This window comes from Oryctolagus cuniculus, chromosome 1 (assembly GCF_964237555.1).
Source record: "Oryctolagus cuniculus chromosome 1, mOryCun1.1, whole genome shotgun sequence".
NCBI classification, from domain to species: domain Eukaryota; kingdom Metazoa; phylum Chordata; class Mammalia; order Lagomorpha; family Leporidae; genus Oryctolagus; species Oryctolagus cuniculus.
In genome coordinates this window covers 15836429-15858613 of record NC_091432.1, presented here as the reverse complement: position 1 = coordinate 15858613, position 22185 = coordinate 15836429, and the positions used below count along the sequence as shown (strand labels likewise).

General features: G+C 35.8%; 2 protein-coding genes across 2 annotated transcripts; both read left to right on the top strand.

Moving 5' to 3' along the window:
• Positions 1-8076: 8076 nt before the first annotated feature.
• On the top strand, positions 8077-9015 carry LOC100341754 (olfactory receptor 8K3-like). Its single transcript, XM_002709130.2, has one exon. It carries the CDS (start codon positions 8077-8079, stop codon positions 9013-9015), a length of 939 nt encoding a protein of 312 aa, XP_002709176.1.
• Positions 9016-20493: 11478 nt separating this feature from the next.
• On the top strand, positions 20494-21459 carry LOC100350465 (olfactory receptor 8K5-like). The gene has a single exon (XM_002708940.4). It carries the CDS (start codon positions 20518-20520, stop codon positions 21457-21459), a length of 942 nt encoding a protein of 313 aa, XP_002708986.3. The 5' UTR covers positions 20494-20517.
• Positions 21460-22185: the final 726 nt, after the last annotated feature.

Here is a 22185-nt window from a genome sequence, read left to right as displayed (position 1 = left end):
AAGCATCCCAAATGATGTCTTTCCACTGAGCCATCACTCACCACTAGAACTTTTTTTTTTTTTTTTTTTTTTTTTTTTTTTTTTTTTTTTTTACAGGCAGAGTGGACAGTGAGAGAGAGAGACAGAGAGAAAGGTCTTCCTTTGCCGTTGGTTCACCCTCCAATGGCCGCCACGGCCGGCGCGCTGTGGCCGGCACACCACGCCGATCCGATGGCAGGAGCCAGGTACTTATCCTGGTCTCCCATGGGGTGCAGGGCCCAAGGACCTGGGCCATCCTCCACTGCACTCCCTGGCCACAGCAGAGAGCTGGCCTGGAAGAGGGGCAACCGGGACAGAATCCGGCGCCCCGACCGGGACTAGAACCCGGTGTGCCCGCGCCACAAGGTGGAGAATTAGCCTAGTGAGCCGCGGCGCCGGCACCACTAGAACTTTTTAAACACATACACACGCACACAAACTTAAAAGCCAAACTGAGGACTTTTAAGGTCTCCATTAGAACTTTTCTTGCCCTTTATAGTCTACCTATGTTCACAGACTTCAATCCAGCTACTTTGCTGTAAGCCACAGCTATTGGCTCTACTTTCCTAAATGTATTTCCAAAAGCCACTTTCATAGAAATGAAACCATACATTCAAAAAAATCATTGAAAGTAGAAGAATTTACTGAACATGGTAGTTATGGGTGGAAAGAAGCAAAACAGAGATTTATATTGTAGCATGGTCCTCCTTAATTCTTAAGGTAACGTCTATAATAAGGAAGAATTTCCCAGTTGTCCTTTTCATGTGCTCTTCCTGCTTTACATTTTATACTGGAATACTGGTTCCTCCCTCCTGTTCCTCTTTTTCTCATTTCCTCCTTTCCTTTTCTCTGCAATTCATTTTAAGTCTACATACACTTTCTTTCCTGCTGTTAAAAGGAACTCTTACTTTATGAAGCCCAAAGTCCCTCCACTACTTAATTCCCCCAGTTGTCACCTTCTAGACCAAGCTTCTGTCTTGCACTGCTGTTGATTCTTTCACTAACTGTGAAGATATATCTTAAACAACTACCTAGTATCTGACTTGGAGAGGGTTGGTCTACATAGCGATTGCGAGAATCAATACTTTACTTTGTCTTACAAGATACTTATTGAAGTTGGCTTAACCAAAATCTAAATATAAAATGTCAATTTTTAGAATTCTAACCAAATCAGTTTGTGCTATAATGGTCAAAATGATTTCCAGTGATTAAAAATACTATAAACAGTTCATATTTCAAAGACAAAATAGAATAGATTATTGAAGGATAAAATGTCACTAGTTTTAAAATTATAAAATAATTGATTTAAGGCATAGATTCATGAGATCTTGCTACTTAAAATGCTAGAATTGCAGAAATAAGAAAATCTCATGTTGAGATGTTGCTTCTGGATCTCCATGTAATCATTGTAGCAGCAAGCAAAGTGTTCCTTGACTGCAGGACATCTAGTACTCCCTGCAGTCATCATCCCTTCTTTCTCGTGACCTTTCAATACTTTATTAATTTCTGTCCAACAATGAAAAAATACAGGCCCTGAAACAGGCATTGAGGAAAGCCATTCAGGACAAGTGCAAAGTGATGCAAAGGATAGAATACAGGCAACAGGATGCTCTGTATCACATAAGATTCAGGCTAGAACGCACTTTGTCATAATTAACTGCGGAGAGGATAAGAAATAATCTGGTTCTGTGTGCAGGAGGAAAAGAAGTAAAAATGGGATGATCAGACACTCCACCTCTGCTACAGGATGTCCATCAAATTGTTTGTATCATTTCAGCAACTAGTTTGTCAGCATTTTTCAAAATTATCATTATTATTTTCAGACACTCAAACCTTGAAACTACATATAAATAGTTGTTATAAATCTGCCAGAATCTCTGGATTTTTTTTCTTGGCATGAATTACACCCAAAGAATATTTCTATTTTCAGTTGGTCTCAATATTTGGATTAGTTTATAAAATAATAGAGGAAGTGAGACCATTTGAGCTCCATAATGCTTAACTTGAACTAATTGCTTATTGAAATGCATAAGCAGTACATACTCTTAAGTTGGATGTCAGGAGTACAAAATTCTTATGTAATGCAATTAGAATGTATTTTGATAAATGTAATTTTGAAATAGATCCATCCTTATTAAATAACTTAAATATACTCTTTTTAAGTTTGCTCATTTTAAATTTGCTTATTATTTTCTTCTCCGTGGATAATGTTTGTAGGTGGCTTTTAAACTAGTGGGTTAAGCTTAGCCTGATCTAATTTTAAGCTTTTTTCAACATCAAGGTGCAACCCATCACTTTTCATTTTAAATATTACAGGTAACAGTCACCAAGAAATTGTATGTCTAGTGTGTTACCTATAATTTTACATGCACTTATTATTTAAGGACCAACTCCTCTGGAGATAGGTCTACATCCTAATTTACATTATTAACTTTTATCTTTAGTAACTGTTCATAGCATAATTATAGTTTCATATAATGGATAACTACATAGCCATATAATGACCATAAGTTTCTAATACCCTACCCTTTCATGATTTCTCTACCCAAACCACACACTCCTATAACAAAGACCACTCTATAGAATCCCAATTAGGCAATGAAATACATGATACAAAACACAAACTTTTCACCTGCTGAATTCTCAAACACTCAACATGGGACATTTCTATGACAAAATGTATGTATATTTTACTACAAACAAGTAATTTTATCTAAGTTGCTGTGCTTCTTGCAAATTAAAACAATGTAGCACTTTTTCCTAGAGATAGCACCGGATTTCATAGGTTTATGCTCAGTCTCACAAGACTGCCTCCAATTGAAATGTTAATCTCAGGTTTCTGGTTGTGAACTGAAAATAAATTGGAGTTCCCACAATGCCTTCCTTGGATTTGATGTTTTTGTAGAATAGCTTACAGAAATCAGAGAAACACATACCATGAGGTTGACCATTTTTTAAGTGTATCATTCAGGAACAGCCAGTTGGAAAAATGCACTGTACTACATATGAGGGAAGAAGTGCAAACTGTGTTTTCCTCTTAAGGCACTATACACTCTATATGTTCAAAACCAGGAAGCATTACAAATACCATAATTAGGTGACTTTTTACAGAAAATTCATTACAAAAGAATAACCAGTTATTGAATTTGATCTTTATCACTCTTCCCTTTTGAGGTGCTGGACAGTGGGGAGGAATATGTCAACCTTCAAATCATGGTTTGGTCTTTGGTGATAGAAACAATTCCCATTCAGGAGCCCATCCAAAGTGATTTTTGTTTTGTTTTGTTTTGTTTTGTTTTGTTTTGTTTAGAGCGATGTAAACCTCCATGGGTTGAAACTCACATACATTTTTTTTTTTTGACAGGCAGAGTTAGACAGTGAGAGAGAGAGAGAGAGAGAGACACAGAGAGAAAGGTTTTCCTTCCATTGGTTCACCCCCCAAATGACCGCTACCGCCGGAGCTACGCTGATCTGAAGCCAGGAGCCAGGTGCTTCTCCTGTTCTCCCATGCGGGTGCAGGGCCCAAGCACTTGGGCCATCCTCCACTGCACTCCTGGGCCACAGCAGAGAGACTGGACAGGAAGAGGAGTGACCGGGACAGAATCCGGCGCCCCAACTGGGACTAGAACCCGGGGTGTCGGCGCCGCAGGGGGAGGATTAGCCTAGTAAACTGCAGCACCTGCCCAAAGTGATCTTAATAGAACAAAAGGTGCTCTTAAATTCAGTAAAGGAATCCAGAACCAGGCTCACAACCAAATATTAGAACAAGAGATTCCCAAGGCTCTAAGAGTGTGTACTAGTACCTGGGGACGAAGTCTGAAACATGTACTTCTTGTAATAAATCACAATATCACAAAGACTCAGTTGCAGAGCAGACTAAAAAAAATACCTTGAGGGGCTAGAACAAAGTTTTCCACAACATTGTATATGCTGTGAATTGGTCTCTGGCACAGACTTAGGATGCAATGATCGGGAACAAAGAGCCAGATATGAAAGTGGTACTACTATTATCCACAGTGGCATGTTAGCAAAATGTTTGCTTCCAGTTCCCACGAATTCATGCTCTGGTGGCCTAGAGGTAGTAATTCCAGAAGAAGAAATACTTCCAAAGTGAAGAATGGAAGAGTTGAAGGAGATCTTAGGAGTGCTATTTGATCACCTTGGGGTTCTTATGCCTGTGAAAAAAGAAGCCAAAAAAGAGAAAGCTACAGTGTTGCCGAGGTCATTTTTCTTGACTGCCAATTGGACTACTGGACTACATTATGTAGATAGTGAAAACTAAGCCTGAAACAAGATACCTGAGCATATCTTAGTATCACCATACTCTATGATTAAAGTCAATAACATCTGCAACTGCTCAATCGTTACAGAACTGCTAATGGTACAAATCTTTTAGGAATGAAGATTTGGATCACTGCATCAAAACTAAGCCACAACCAAGCAAGATGCTTGCTGAAGGCAAAGAGAAATGCAGAATGCATAAGCACAGAAGGTAGATACAGATATGAACAGTTACAGATATGAGGACTGTAATTGTCATAAACATTTGTTCATCTTGGTATGAATGTGCTTGACTGTATACATATATGTTAGGCAAATGCCCTTACCTCTGTGGAGTAGAAAGCTATATTTCAGTGCTCATTTTTTATATATAATATTTAATTAAGGAATATAAGTGGCATAATACATGTCCCTGAAGGACTTTACCTCCTTATTTCGGAAACAGATTAGTGGATTTTCAGTTGTACACAGGAGGATAAATGTATCATTTTAGGTAGAATTACAATCTTGCTATTGCCATTATTTGAAGATGAACATGGTTTAAAGAGATATATAATGATGCCGAGTTGTTAAGGAGGTGTTCTTATTACAGTTGATTATGTGCCCACTTGACTGAGCTCAAGGATGCCCAGATAACTGGTAAACGTTATTTCTGGCTGTGTCAGTGAGGATATTTTTAGAATATTTCAATCTACAGATTCATCAGGAAGATTGCCTTCTCCAATGGGGTCAGACAACCTACCAATCCACTGTAGTATTGATTGAAACAAAAGGTAGAGGAAAAAAAAGTTTGCTCCCTGCTTGATGTAGGGCATCCATCTTTTCTTTCTGCTATGCAGTTTCCCAGGCCATTGTACTCTGGTTGGGCACTAGCTTCTCTTTTATGCAAGAACGCAGGTTTGTACTGACACTATTCAAGGCTTTCCTGGGTCTAAGCTTTCAGACAGAACTCATGGGATTTCTCAGACACTAAAATTTTGTGATGCATCCCTTAAGGTATATCTGATTAGATATAGGTAATTCCTTTTGGTTCTCTTTCTCTAGAGACCTTGAATAATACACATGTGAATAAAATTGCTGCTGTCAATTACTGAACAATCTCTAGGTGTTTTGTCAAGCTCAAATGCACTACCATCATCAACAAATTGCCTGTCATCTCCCTAGAGAGAACTTAAAGGAAACAAAAACCAACCCATAAATAATTCTCACTATGCTATGTAAGAAATACATGCAAATGCCAAAGCAGTGATTGCAGCAAAGGTAAAAATAATAGAATATTTACAGGATGTGCTATTTGAGAGATACCCACGTTATTTTGGTGACATTTGCAAAGTTCCTCTTTAGTTGATGATGAAATTGCGTAAGTACTTATAGTTCAATTTTCTGTGTTTTCACCATTCAGTAAAAGCAAGCAGAAATAGGAGCTGTGCTTTTTTCTTCACATTAATATTTTAATATGTTCATATGGATTAACAGGCTAAATTCTCATAAACATACTTGAAAAATCCTTTGAACATTGTGTAGAAAATCATTGTTTTATATAAATAATTTTAACACAGATCAAATCTGAGACCAGGTGAAACATAGCCAAAGGAACTTTTTTTTTTTTTTTTTGACAGGTAGAGTTAGACAATGAGAGAGAGACAGAGAGAAAGGTCTTCCTTCCGCTGGTTCACCCCCCCAAATGGCCGCTATGGCCAGCACACTGAGCTGATCCAAAGCCAGGAGCCAGGTGCTTCCTCCTGGTCTCCCATTCGGGTGCAGGGCCCAAGCACTTGGGCCATCCGCCACTGCCTTCCAGGGCCACAGCAGAGAGCTGGACTGGATGAGGAGGAACTGGGACTAGAACCCAGAGTACCGGTGCCACAGGCGGAGGATTAGCCTAGTGAGCCACAGCACCAGCCTAAAGGAACATTTTTTAAATTTTTTTTAGTGGCAAAATTATGAACCTGCATGGATACAATCCTTCTAAACACAGTTACTCAGGTACTCCAGCCTCTTCTTTGTGAATCTCTTAAAAATAATGTAACAGTTAATGGCTATTTCAATATATGTAGAAATATGTTCCTATCTCTCTTGATTAGTGAAATGGGATTTCTATATCATGTTCAAATATTTAGAGGTTAGGAAACTCTAAGTGTTTTATGGCAATGATACAGTGTTCTGAATGCTCTTCAATTTCTAATGGAATCTGATAAAAAACAGATTTCTTAAAGTACTATTTTAAAAATGATAACCATCATAAAAATGATAGTAAACTAGGAAAAAGTGGTTTATTTCTTTTCACAGATCTCTAAAACCAGAAAGAGGAAAGACCCCAGCCTTTCTTGTCTCTGAAAACATGCTTTTGCATGACATTTATTTTTTAGAATTGCATGATCATGAAACAAGACCAAATAAACAGTAACAGATAAAATCATTTTATACAGATTCTTGTTGCATTTTTCTGAAAAAAATTCCTTAATAACATAATATGATAAATATCCCCATATTTCTAGTATTAAAAATGTGTAGATTGGAGCTTTTTATGATATAGGCAAACCCAAATTTCTAAGCAATATTTTGGTTGATTTAATTGAAAATTACCTGTAAAAATCTCTACAGTTAATGTTATCAAATTGTATGTTTTTAATTTGCTTATTTCTTAGAGACTATTTTGACAAAAATTTCATTATAAACAGTATCATTTCTGTTTATTTCTTTTATTTCTCTGAGAAAACTTTGATGCTAAGAATTTTTAAAATCTGTAATAAATATCTTCCTTTAAATATCATCCGTGTCCTACTCTGGTCCATTATTAATCTTTGGTTACTAGAGATCTTCAGATACTTTTATTTTATTAGACATGTTTATATGCATTATGTGCTGTATAATACTCATAATTTCAAAAAAGTTCCTGTGGCCTTAATGTGCAGAAAATCAAATTCCAACTAGGAATCCATATACATTTTATCTTTATGTAATTTTATATCCATGATAATGCATAACATGGTGACTTTCAATTAATGTATTCTTGTTTTTAAAAGATACATTTATTTTTCTAAAGGTAGAGATACAGAAAGAGAAGGAGAGAGAGAGAGAGAGATCTTCCATCTATTGGTTCAGACCATAAATGACCACTTGAGGCAGAAATGGGCGTGGCTGAAGCTAGGAGCTTCTTCCAGGTCTCCCGTGTGGTTGCAGGGATCCAAGCCCTTGGGCCGTATTCTACTGCTTTCCCAGGTGCATTAGCTGAATCAGAAGTGGTGCAGTCAGGCCTTGAACCAGTGCCCATATGGGATGCTGACACTGCAGGTGGAGGCTTATCTTTCTATTTCATAGCACCGACCACAATCTTATTCTTTTATCTACAGTTTCTCTTTCTCCAAAAGGAGTTTTCTTATGAATTTTCATTATCTAAATCAACACCAATAACCTCTTTTTCTCCTAAGTTGTTTGTAGTTCATCATGAAAATCCCTCTAACTTTGCATGATACAGTATTTATTGTTATGTATTTATGGATATAGTAGGATGCTTAGCACTCTAACTGACCTCTAACCAGCATCTAAGGGTGATAAACAATATGTACAGAGCACTAGAAGTGACAAACCCAACTTAGCATCACTATCCCTTAATTCAAATTATGTACACAAGTACACACACACCCACACACACACACCCTTATGTATTTGTATGAGATTAATTTTCAAATATCAGAAATCTCCAAAATGACAATACAGAAAAGTGATTGGTTATGATGATGTTGTTATCTATTCTAGATTTTCTGATCACCTTGGATGGAAAAACACAACATCACGGTGGTGAAGGAATTCATTCTGATGGGAATCACAGATCGCCCTGAGCTGCAGGCTCCACTCTTCGTGTTGTTCCTCATCATCTATCTGCTCTTACTGGTGGGCAACCTGGGCATGATCATCCTCACCAAGATGGACTCCAGGCTGCACACTCCCATGTACTTCTTTCTCAGACACCTGGCTATTACAGATCTTGGTTATTCTACAGCTGTGGGACCCAAAATGTTAGTAAACTTTGTCATGGATCAGAATATAATATCCTATTACTTTTGTGCTACACAGCTCTCTTTCTTTCTTGTATTCATTATTAGTGAGCTTTTTATTCTGTCAGCAATGTCCTGTGACCGTTATGTGGCCATTTGTAACCCTCTTCTCTACACAGTCATCATGTCACAAGGGATATGTTGCATGCTAGTGGCAGTCCCCTATCTCTACAGTGTGCTTATTTCTCTTCTAATCACCACAAAAATTTTTACCTTAACCTTCTGTGACAACAAGGTCATCAGTCATTACTGTGACAGCTTCCCCTTGATATCTTTGCTCTGCTCAAATACACATGAAATTGAGTTGATAATTTTAATTTCAGCAGGATTTAATTTGGTTTCCTCCCTTCTGATAATCTTGTTCTCTTATCTGCTTATTCTTATAGCCATTTTCAGGATGAAGTCTACTGAGGGCAGGCAGAAAGCTTTATCCACCTGTGGATCCCACCTGACGGTGGTCACAGTGTTCTATGGAACTTTGATATTTATGTATGTGCAGCCCAAGTCCAGCCATTCCTTTGAAACTGATAAAATGGCTTCTATATTTTACACGCTTGTTATTCCCATGTTGAATCCCTTGATTTATAGCTTGAGGAACAAAGATGTAAAAATTTCCCTACAAGGGGTATGGAAAAATATATGCAACATTTTCTCTTAGTAAGTATCCATTTTATGGTTCCTTAACATTAGTCCTGCAAATACACTTTACTCTATGTGCATCCAGAATGAATGGCAATTATACAAAACATTCAACTACATTTCTGTATTTCCAGAGAATCCAGGCACTTCTGGTTTCTAAAACTAATTTAGTTAAATCAAACCAGGAAAACTTTTTGACCTCCTTAAGCGGGGGTCAGTGGATTAAACACCTAATAGATTTTTATACTACAGCAGAATGTGTTTGGTGTAAATGGGCCAAAAGGTAAACTTTCCTGGGAATTCGTTGTTCTCTCCTGTTAAACTCTATCTGTTAAAAATTCCCCAAGGGGCCAGCTCTGTGGCATAACAGGTAAAGCTGCCGCCCACAGTGCCAGCTTCCCATATAAGCGCTGGTTCGAGTCCCGGCTGCTCCACTTCCGATACAGCTCTCTGCTATGGCCTGGGAAAGCCATAGAGGATGGCCCAAGTCCTTGGGCCCCTGCACCTTTGAAGGAGATGCAGAAGCATCTCCTGGTTCTTGGTTTCAGATTGGTGCAGCTCTGGCCATTGTGGTCATTTGGGGAGTGAACCAGCAGATGGAAGACCTTCTTCTCTGTCTGCTTCTGCCTCTCTGCAACTCTGCCTTTAAAATAAATAAATAAATCTGAAAAAAAAACTGAGAGGAAGGAAATAGAAGTGACAGATGAAATGGATCAGATAGAATTGATGGATTTTGATTCAAACCAAGAAATATAATGCCATTATAATGGAGAAAGGTTTGAGGATGTTGAACATCTTCCCAGACATGGTATTTGTTGTCAGTCTTCTTAATGGGCTCAGTGAACAATGCAGCAATGAATGACTGGAGGACTATGATCATAGTATCATTGCTGTTTGTTATTGCTTTCTTTTAATATTGAACTATATTAGTGTTTTACAAGTTAGATGAGGAACAAATGCAAATATACAAGCTCTGACTTTGTCCTGTGTGGGCAATGACTTTGGTGTGCAAGATGAAGTTTTGTACTCCCAAAATTTACTTTTACAAAGTTTCACCTAACACTTTTAAGGCTTACCTCTAACTGATTCAGCTGAGTATATGGACATAATTTGATTGAAATGCCAGGTATGTTTTTGACTTCAGTGAATGATCCTTCCTTGCTAAGCTATGGGATTAAAACTATGTAACTTACAAATAGAAAAAAAAAAAAAAGAACAATCGGTAAAGAAATATTGGTCTGTCTAGTTATTTGTAGTAAGTGGAATTCATCAGAATGCATCTGCATTTCTTGTTTCCTTAACTGTTATTTGCATATAGCATAATACACAATTTATCTTATGAAATCTTTCTATAGAAAGGATTTATCATAATATGCTGTTACTTAGGGACCAGCTCATGTAGAATTGCATTGCCATTCTTTTTTTTTTTTTTTTTTTTTTGACAGGCAGAGTGGACAGTGAGAGAGAGAGACAGAGAGAAAGGTCTTCCTTTTGCCATTGGTTCACCCTCCAATGGCCGCCATGGCTGGCACGCTGCGGCCGGCACACCGTGCTGATCTGATGGCAGGAGCCAGGTGCTTCTCCTGGTCTCCCATGGGGTGCACGGCCCAAGCACTTGGGCCATCCTCCACTGCCTTCCTGGGCCACAGAAGAGAGCTGGCCTGGAAGAGGGGCAACCGGGAAAGAATCCGGAGCCCCGACCGGGACTAGAACCTGGTGTTCCGGCACCGCTAGGTGGAGGATTAGCCTATTGAGCCGCGGGGCTGCCACAGCCATCTTTTTTATAAATAAATAAAACTATGTTGTCCAGTCCTGATTGAATTTTCTAAAGAGTGTTTATAAGAGTGTAATAAGTGCTTATAAGAGTGTAATAAGATAGATAGTGACTTCTAAAGATGGATAATTTAGCTGTTAATTGTAAAGAGACTTTTTCATAGAGAAATAATTGCATATAATGTATAGGGAGAAGTTCCTTATATGTACTACAGGCATATGTAACCTGAATTGTAATTTAATGTTGTAGTATATGAAACTATGATGAATAGCTTTAATTATCTATTTATGAGTAACAATATATTTCCATGATTAAATCTGGATATCATAATTTAAGCAATTATTGAAATATATAATTGTCTCCATAATACATTGATAACAATGCAAAAAGAAAAGCATCCCAATGTCTGTATATATAGCCCCTTCCTTGTGCCCCAGGCTTCCTATTTTTTATTGGCATATTTTGGAATTACACTTGATGTATATTGTTTACCTGAGATACTCGTTCACATAAATTTGCTCAAATACACCTAGTCTAATCCTGTTCTGACCTCATCACATGTAAGTCAGTGGCTACTTAATGTACAGTATGGTGACTAAAGTTGGTAATACTGTTTTGTTTGAGTTGACAAGAGAAAAGATTTTGAGTATTCTCACAACACACAGACACACTCAAAAGAGACACCTATTGTGATGGATATATTAATTGGACTGGTATTCAGTGCACAATGTATTCAATATAAAAGAACCACATTTTGTTTCTTTGCTTACAAATGAAATATTTTAAATAAATTAGTAAGAAACAGTGACTATTTAGAATAGTATTAAATACAGAAAATGAATTCGAGAAAGATATAACTAATCAATAAATACATTATCACATAGAGATAGAAGGTAATGAATTCATTTTGTACCAGTGACTTGTCAAATACAAAGCCACCACAAGTGGATGAAGATGATATTTTGAGTGGATTAGTAAGAAACTTTGGAGAAGATGGAAGTAAAATCAAGACATGCTGAAAAATGAAAAGAGCACTGGTGATTCCATTGTAACCAAACATTGCTATCCTAAGAAGTTTGGAAGATTGAGAAAAAGCAGAATTAAACAATATGAAGAACAAAAGATGAAATGACTATTGTTAATGATATAGGTGGTAGTCTTTCTGGAGTAATATGTGATCCTTCTCAATAAAAAGGGGAGTCTCTGAACGAAATGTTTATTCCTCATTGTCTTTGGCAACTTGGACTTCGACCATTTTATACCATCTTCATCAATTTGGGACATTAATTCAAGGGCAATTAAATGGCAAACATTCTTTTAAACAAAAGATTTATTTATTTATTTATTGAAAGTCAGAATTTGGCCTGCGCCGCGGCTCACTAGGCTAATCCTTGGCCTTGCGGCACCGGCACACCGGGTTCTAGTCCCAGTCGGGGCACCAGATTCTGTCCCAATTGCCCCTCTTCCAGGCCAGCTCTCTGCTGTGGCCAGGGAGTGCAGTGGAGGATGGCCCAAGTGCTTGGGCCTTGCACCCCATGGGAGACCAGGATAAGTACCTGGCTCCTGCCATCGGATCAGCGCGGTTCGCCGCCCGCAGCGCACCAGCCGCGGCGGCCATTGGAGGGTGAACCAACAGCAAAGGAAGACCTTTCTCTTTGTCTCTCTCTCTCACTGTCCACTCTGCCTGTCCAAAAAAAAAAAAAAAAAAAGGCAGAATTATAAAGAGAGAGAGAGAGGAGAGAGAGGGAGGGAGGGAGGGACAGAGAGAGATCTTCCATCTGCTTGTTCATTCTCAAATGACCGCAAAGCCAGTAGACAAGAGTTTTTCCAGGTCCCCCACATGGATGCAGGCGCTCAAGTACTTGGGCCATCTTCTGCTGCAGTCCCAGGTGCATTAACAGAGAGCTGGATCAGAAGTGGAGTGGCTCCAGGATTCGAACAGGTGCCTACATATTGTAATGGGCCACATACCCACTATGCCACAGCACAGGCCCCATGGCAAACATTCTAATTCTGATTCTGATATTCTTGAGCTACTGAACTGATGCAAATTAAGGCCATTAGGTTCCAGCATGACATCACTTTTTGAAGATTAACCGTTTTCAACGGACCAGCATTTGTTAGGGCAGGGGTCCATTCAATGCATGGGAGAAGAGTTCCCATGGTGATATAATAGGAAAGGCAAAGGAACCACATGCAATCCTGCAGACTGGGCACAATGTTGTAGGATGGGACATTTATGGAACTGTCATGATTAATGTAAATATCCAAAAGTTACCCACTGAAGTCATTTCATAAGTCAAAAAAGGAACAAATTAGAAAAGAATTATTTTACTAACCTATTTATATAGGTTATCACTGAAAGAGTTCCAGAAAGTAATAGATAAAAAATACTAATGGAGATTTTGAGTATGAATGTTAAACATTATAGGGAGAGCATTGTGGCATAGCAGGTAAAATCTGCCACTTGTGACACCAGCATCCCATATGTTCCAGCTGCTTCATTCTGATCCAGCTCCCTGCCAATGTCTTGGGCAAAGCATTGGAAGATGGTCAAAGTTCTTGGGCCCTTTTAACCCCCATAGTAGACCTTAATGAAGCTCTTGGCTCTTGACTTCTCTCTGGCCCAGTGCTGACCGTTGTAGCCATCTGGGAAGTGAACTAGTGGATGGAAGATCTCTTTCTGTCTCTGCCTCTCTCTCTGTAATTCTTTCAAAATACATAATTTTTTCTCTTAAAAAAGTTAAACATTATTAAATTAGAACAAGAAATTGTGACTTGATATTTAATATTTTGTGATAATTTTCATATTTCCAAGTGTCAGAATACATCTGTGATTGCTTAAAGAAAAATAATGGGAAAATTGTGTCACCAGGGATAAATGGGAGCAGAGAGTAAATTGGAAAACCAATGTGTTCTCTAAGCAAATAGTTAAACACTACAGCAATTCAAGGAAAGAGGTTTCAAAAGTATTAGGAACGGGTCTATTCTAATTTCCTGTAGCTGTGTCACACTCAGGAAACTGGTGTGGCAAATATTTCACAAGGTAATGTGGGGTTCTCCTGCTCCTCATTTTGTTATATGTGGACAGAAGTTTGCATACAGAGAGAGAGAGAGAGAGAGAGAGTTTTGAAACTGAATTTGAAAATTCCCCCTGAGTCGGGGCTATGCCAGGCTAAAGCCTGGTGCCAAGAATCCAGTCTGGGTCCCCCACATAGTTAACAGGAACCCAACTTCTTGAACCTTCACCTGTTGCCTCCTAATATGCACTTCAACAGGAAGCTGAATAGGAAGTATAGCCAGGATTTGAATTGCATTCTGATATGACATGCTAACCCCTACACAAAACTTCTTGGTAATTAGAATCAAAATATTTTGTGTAATACTCTTTATTTCTTAAAATACATGGCATAAAACACAAGCTAATAGCAAATATATAAACAGTTCTATTTATATAATTCATCTCAGCATATTGATTTGCCAACACTAGAAGTCAATAACCTAGAATATAAACATAAAAATTCAATTGCTTTGTCATGGAAAATGTTTACTTAGTTAAGTCCTACTTCCTAATGAATTATGTATTGGCTTTCATAAATGACATATATTTTATAACGCATAAACTATTTTCAGTAAATCAGCTAAGAAATGCTAAAAATACAAAGACTTTTTTTCAAGATTCTCTTTCTATAAAAAGTTATTAAATTTTCATTCATTTCTCTAGACATAAAGAAATGTAATACCTCTTAAATAAAAAGTTTCTGCGTCTTGCTGAGTTGGTTATACACAGCTGGTAATAATCAAATAAATTGATATCATTTCACAGCAGTTTTTAAAAGATAATTTACAAACTATAAATTTCCTCCATTTAAATTGTTTAATTCAGTCTTTTGTAATTGTAGAACCATCAACAGAATTAATTTTAGTACATTTTTGTCACCTCCAAAAGAAAAGACAAGCCCATTGGCAGTTACCACTTTCCTTCAGCATCTCCCACTCTCTGTGAGTTTGTCCATTCTGGACACTTCAAGGAAATGCTGTCATAAAATGTATGGTTCTTTGTGCCTATATTCTGCCTGACACCTGACATATTTGAATTGTGTCATGAAATATTAGATAGTATCTAAATTGTATACATATTGAAGTATAGAATATGCCAAACAGCCAAATCAATCTTGAGAAAATGGAAAAAAGCAGGAAACATCATAATACCTATTTTCAAAGACATACTACAGTGTGACAGAAACTGACACAGCATCTTACTGGTAGGAAAACGGATACATAATGCAACGGAACCAAATAGAGACCTCAGAAATAAACCAACACATCTACAACCAACTGATTCTTGACAAAGGCATCAAAAACATGCATGTACATTGGAGAAAAGACATTTCAATACCCTGTGCTGGGAAGCTAGATATCCAAAGCACAAGACAGAAGCTTGACTCCAATGTCTCATGCTATAAAAACAAATCAACACACAATGGTTTAAATACCTAAATGTAAGCCATAAAATTATGGACAACTATAAGAAAACATTAGGAAACATTTCAGGTTAATGGTTTACACACTGATTTTTTTGGATGAGATCCCAAAAGCACAGGAAACAAAAGCAAAATAGGAGAAATACAAGTCAGAAGTTTCTGCACAGCAAAGGAATTGGTAAATAAAGTTAAGAGACAACATGAAGAATGAGGAAAATATTTGCGAACTATCCATCTACACAAGGGACTAATACTCAGAATGTATAAGAAACTCAAATAACTCAAAAATAATTCAATTACAGTAATCAAATTAATTGAATGGACATTTTTCAAACATGAAAATGCTTGCAGCCTATAAGTATATGAAAAAACAAAGTTCCTTACATCACTAAGTGGCATTGAAATGAAAATCGTAAACCAAAAGGAGACATTATCTAGTTCCAGTTAGACGGGTTATTGTCACAAAGACAATAATGAATGCTGACTGCAATTTAAATTAGTATAGCTATTATGGGAAATAAAATTGAGTTTCTTCAGAAACAGCAGTATCACATGAGTAAGCATCCACACTATTGGGCATATAACTACAGAATCTTCATATAAAGAGGAATTTGCACTATCATGCTATCATGGTTATTGTAGTACTTTTTGTAATAGTTAAGATGCAGAATCAAGCATGATACCCATAAGTAGATGCATATTTTTTTTTAAAAAAAGAGAAAATACTGTGGTATAATATTCAATCATAAAAAAACTGAAGCCTGCCATTTGCAGAAATATATATGAAACTGGAGGACATCGTGTTGAGTGAAATTAGGCCATTCAGAAAAAGACAAATAGTAAATATCTTGACTCATTTATGGGAAGCTGAAATGTTGATATCAGAGAATAGACTAGTAGTCGAAAGAGGCTAGGAAGGGTATTAGAATAGCAAAAAATTATAAAATAATATCAAAATACAGATACTATGCTTTATAGTATTATAGAATAACTATAGTCTACAGCAATTTATTGTATATTTCATGTTTCCCATATGTATGTTTTCATCAATTCATATAAATCTGTAAGTCATAATAGATATTACTCTTAGTAAGTAGTACTGAATATTATTCACCAGTGATGTGTTATCTCAAGAAGTACGGCTGTTGGCCAGTAATTGAGGTATTGTGTTTCATGACAGTAACTTATGGGTTTGTTATATGAAAAAACAGACATTTACATCACTCATTTGGAGATTAGCTTGAATTTCAAATATTATTATTATCAGTTGTATGACTTTGGGCAAGTTACATAGTTTAGCTGAACTTGATGTCTCTAAATTTGAGAATAATATCTACCTCACAAGTATGGCTTAAAAGATATATTTTCATTCTATTTACTATCACAAATATTTACCTGAATAATAAATTCAAGAAAAATTATGTGTAATTATGATAATATCCTCTACAATTTCATTAAGACTTTGGCTTTGTTCTAATTTAGTGGATTAGAACTGATGTTAAAGTATTTTTCATCATTATTTTGATAACTAAATCACAATGGGTGAGTGACTATCTTTCATCCTGTGTCTCCACAGAGCTACACAGATCATTTATATTGTTTGTTCCTTTCCTTAAGTTGTTCCTATATTTTGTCAGTAGGGAATATGTAGTGTATCTTAGATAATTAGCAGGCAAGTTAAGGCCATATGTTTTAGTTTCTCAGATAATTCAGGCATAATGATCTGAATCAATTATGTATTATTTCTCTAAGGAGTTTCAAAAAGAGGGAGGAAAACTATATATTCTTCCTGCACAAAGAAAAGGTAACGCTATCTTGTCAAAATAAAATCCAATTGTTCATTAACAGTAAATGGAGAAAATTCCAATTGATTTTGGTGATCACCCCTGTGTGAGTAATTTCACATGAAGACTTGCTTCTGATTTCAGAACTTTCATGGTAACTGACAACTGATTCCTTTAAATACAGCACAAAAATTCATTATAGCCTTTAACTGAGGTTTTCTGGGTTTACATAGTATTTTAGGATATTAAATCCTGTGATTTGAAAAGGTGTCCTAGAACTGTTTGATTTATGAGACCTATTAGTAGCAATTGGATATTGTAAGTTAATAGTAGTTAGAAATAACAAAATTTATTTTTAATCATGTATATTAGTATGTAGTAAGATTGGGTTATCTGGAAGAATATAGACAACGAATAAGTATTATTTTATAGGAATACAGTATATATGATATTAAATATATATTTAAGAAAAGTATTCCCCATTCCATATGTTACAAGCAATAAATAATTTTGTTTAAGGATTTTACATGCATAATCTTGTTTGGCATTTGATTATTTTTCCTACTGGCTTGCTGTTACTGTCTTTTTTTTCATTCAAGAATTGGTATTACAAAATGATTGCGTGTCCTTGAACAGAATGACTTTCAAGAGCTTCGAATTACAGAGTTATTACCCCAAATAATATTTTTTCAAATTTCATCACACCTAAAGTTTGATAAATGCACTCTGTGCATACATTTTGTATACATCTTCCCTGTTGCTTAGAACACCAACAGGATATTTAAAGTTTATATGTTAAGGTGTTTAGAAGACCAGAAATATGCTTTTCTTCACAAGAAGACTGGATAGTTTGTACTTTTTGATTAATGTCTCACTGTTTCTCTGATCCCTACTTCCATGACAACCACAATTCTATTCTCTATTTCTGTGATTTTGCATATTTAACGAATCCCCATACAACCCATTTTAGTGAGATCATAATAATGGCATATATCTCATAGACACTATACATTTGAGTGAGTTTCAAAAAGGCTATAAGAATGAAGAATATGTATTATGAATAAAAGTATCTAAGAATTTCAAAATATTGGGAACAAAATAAACTTCATTTCATCTCCTATAAATATTTTAAAGTCCACTAATTATCCATACATACTTATATGTATATATAACAATGAATAAATATTATTTGTACTTGAATATACCCGATGTAATATTTTAAAGAAACATAAGATATTTCCAATATCATAAATGTGTGTATATATACACACAATGTGTGTGCGTATATACACACAATGTGTGTGCGTATATATACACACATTTATGATATATATATGGTATTTCTCATACCATATATCTGTGTGTATTACATTTTCTTCATCCACTCTTCTGTTGATTGACATGTTATTGTTTGTTTTTTTCTATTTTATGGTTATTAAACATATAAACATAATGCTGTGGTGTACATGGTAAATATTTCACACTGCATATATACATATAAATGTCATCACATTGTATATCTTAAATGTAAATAATTATATTTCAACAAATCTGAAAAAATGATAATTACCAAATAAAAGAATGCATAGAGTAAAAAATTAAAAAATTATAAGATGGAGATATTATTGACACTCAATAATAAAATAGAATTAATAACCACTAGAATATTTTTGTTAAATAATTAACAAAGGAAAAAGGGGTGGAATTGGCTTCTTAATCATCAATATTACCTTCCTTTTTGTCAGTGTTCCATGGATCAGATTGGCAAAATTGATAAGAATTAAAAATTAGAGGGTCTCAAGAACCACTCCCTGCTACTACAAAGTGTCTTCAGGCTCCCATAATTCCATATTCTGGATTTGAAGTTTTGGTGGGTGCCCAGAAGACTTTACTCAAAGCTGTATAAGAAAGAGCTGACATTCCATTATGTCATAATAATTATTCCTGAAATCATCTGACTTTACATTTTGGACCCTGATTGTTCATCCAATTGAGATCACACTTATGGAGTACTAGGTTTTCACCCTAATTGTGATATGAAGGTAATCTAATGCAATTCACTGACTTAAGTCAGAACAGTTCTACTTTTTTTATTTATTCTCTTGTTAATTGATTAAATAAAGAAGCATTACTTATTAATGAAATTATTGAAATCAGCATTATCCTATATCCACTAGTCCATTATAGGTGTCAGTAATGTGATATAATAAATGCTCAAATAAATATATTGATCCTTTATAGATAATATATTTTCTACAATTTATATCAAGAAAATAAAGCATATGATATTAAATACTGAAAATCTCTGAACATTCATACAAAACATGTGCTTTAGCAGAAGTGGATTCAAATATTTCTGTCTTGAATCTTACTAAGGAGATTTTCTTTTCAAAAAAGAAAAAAAATAAACATGCAAATTGAGAAATAAATGTGAATATATATTTAGAAAAGAAAGTGGCTTGCAATTCCATCTAATGGTTACAAATATCATGAAATCTTTAAACACAATACTAGTATTCATTAAGCGTCAGACATAATTCAGCATGCAGTGTGCTAGGGGCATTCTTAGGAGACATTGGTTTGCCAGAATAGATAAATATAATTTATTTTGAACCACACAAATATACTCACTGAACTTCAAGTAAAATAGTATTAACTCAATACTTCCTTAGATGGATACCTCAAATGTGTGCAGTACCACCAATACAACTGTATAATAGTTCAAGTATGATGGAGTAGAAGTTGTCAGAAAGAAAGCCAGAGTAATAGACCATGATAATAATATGTTACAATTGCAAACAAAAGTTCTTAAAATGTAAGGTCTCTTGCCTTTACTCATCTCTTCCTCTCCCAGAATATCGAAATTCTCTTAGAATTTTCAAAAATAGATATGAAGTAAAGAAATTTTGGTCACATGTTACAACTGTGTGGATGAAATGAAGTCTAAAATATATGTGTTAGATAGGAGTAGGAAGTACTGGAGTTCTACTGAACAGTAGGGTAATAATATGAATACACAGTATATTTCACTATTGTTTTCACAGAAGGTAGAATTTTTAGTCTTTTCACCATAAAGAAATATTAAATATTTGAGGATATGTGTATATATATGTACATACATATATAAAATTACTCCCAATTGGACACTACATAACTACATATATTGAAGCATCACATGAAGTCACATATATATCAGTCAAAATTTTAAAAAGAAAAACACAGCCATCTGACTTTGTTACAAATGTATTTGCTCAAATGTTCGAAGTGAATTTTATGTCAGTGTATCACTTTGATAGAAATCCTTCCTTTTTGTAATTATAATATTATATATTTTAGTTTGAAAAGCATATATTTGGAAATTATTTTCCATATGATATCACAAAGAGAAATACCATTGTCTCTACAAGTATTATATGAAAGTTTATATGAATGTTCATAACAACACCTCTATTTCTTTCCAGAAGATACAACTGGAGCCTATGGAGCAAAAGAATCTAACAATGCCAACTGCGTTCATTCTGATGGGAGTGACAAGGCAGCATGAGCTACAGCTCCCCCTCTTTTGTCTCTTCTTTTCTATCTACATGATCACAGTGGTGGGAAACCTAGGCATGGTCATTTTGACACAGGTGGATCCTCACCTACACACACCTATGTATTTTTTTATCAAACATTTAGCTTTCATAGATCTTGGCAATTCCACTGTCATTTGCCCCAAAATGTTGGTTAATTTTGTTGTGGATGCAAATATCATTTCCTATTATGCATGTGCTACACAGTTGGCTTTCTTCCTTATGTTCATTATCAGTGAATTTTTCATTTTATCAGCCATGGCCTATGACCGCTATGTAGCTATATGTAACCCTCTGCTCTACAATGTTATCATGTCTCCAAGACTTTGTCTCCTCCTGGTGGGCATTCCATACCTCTACAGTACATTTCAGGCTCTGCTGTTCACTATTAAGATTTTTACCTTGCCTTTCTGTGGCTCTAACATCATCAACCATTTCTACTGTGATGATGTTACCTTGGTACCTATGCTTTGTTCAGATTCACAGGAAATAGAATTATTAATCATACTCTTTTCAGCATTTAATTTGATCTCCTCCCTCCTGGTAGTCCTACTCTCTTACACACTGATTCTGTTAGCCATATGTCGAATGAACTCTGCAGAGGGCAGGAAGAAGGCTTTTTCCACCTGTGGCTCCCATCTGACAGTGGTGGTGGTGTTCTATGGGTCTCTACTCTTTATGTACCTGCAGCCCAAATCCACTCACTCCTTTGAGACTGATAAAATGGCTTCTGTGTTTTATACGTTAGTGATTCCCATGCTAAATCCTCTGATTTATAGCTTACGGAACAAAGAGGTGAAAAATGCCCTCTACAGGGTATTTAAAAATCAGTGCAAACTTTGTATGTAGCAATCAATACATACTATTGATAACATAAACTATGATAAAGGAAAGAGTCACTTGGTAATATTTATTTGTTTCTGAATGTATTTAAGGTGTGAAATGTATATACATATATATGTTTTTATATATTCATAAAATAATTGACAGACATACTTTGAAGAACCTATGGGTGCAGTCAAGACCACCATAATGTGAATATTGCTATAAAGTGTGTTACTTGAGCATTTTTATTTTTCAAGGCATAAAGAATAAGCTCACTCAATACTTTGTTAAGTGTGCAATAGCACTATGTCTGAAAAACAAACATACTTTATGGGCCTGAACTGTGACCAGCAGCTGGTTAAGCTGCTGCCTGAGATGCTGGCATCTCCAATGAGTTCTGGTTTGAGTCCCAGCTTCTCCATATCTAATTCAGTTCCCTGCTAATGTACCTGGTAAAACAGCAGAAGGTGGTCCAAGTACTTGGCCCTGTAACCATTGTAGGAGACCCCAATGGAATTACAGGCTCCTGGTTTCAGCCTGGCTCAATACCTAGTTGTGTGTGTGTGTGTGTGTGTGTGTGTGTTTCCCATTTGGAGAGTGAATAAGCAGATGGAAGACATCTCTCTCTCTCTCTCTCTTTCTCTCTCTCTCTTTTTTTTCCTCTCTCCCTCTCTTTTGGTAACTCTGTCTTTTAAGTAAAGAAAAAAAATCCTTCAAATGCACATACTTCAAATAAAAACACCTATCACT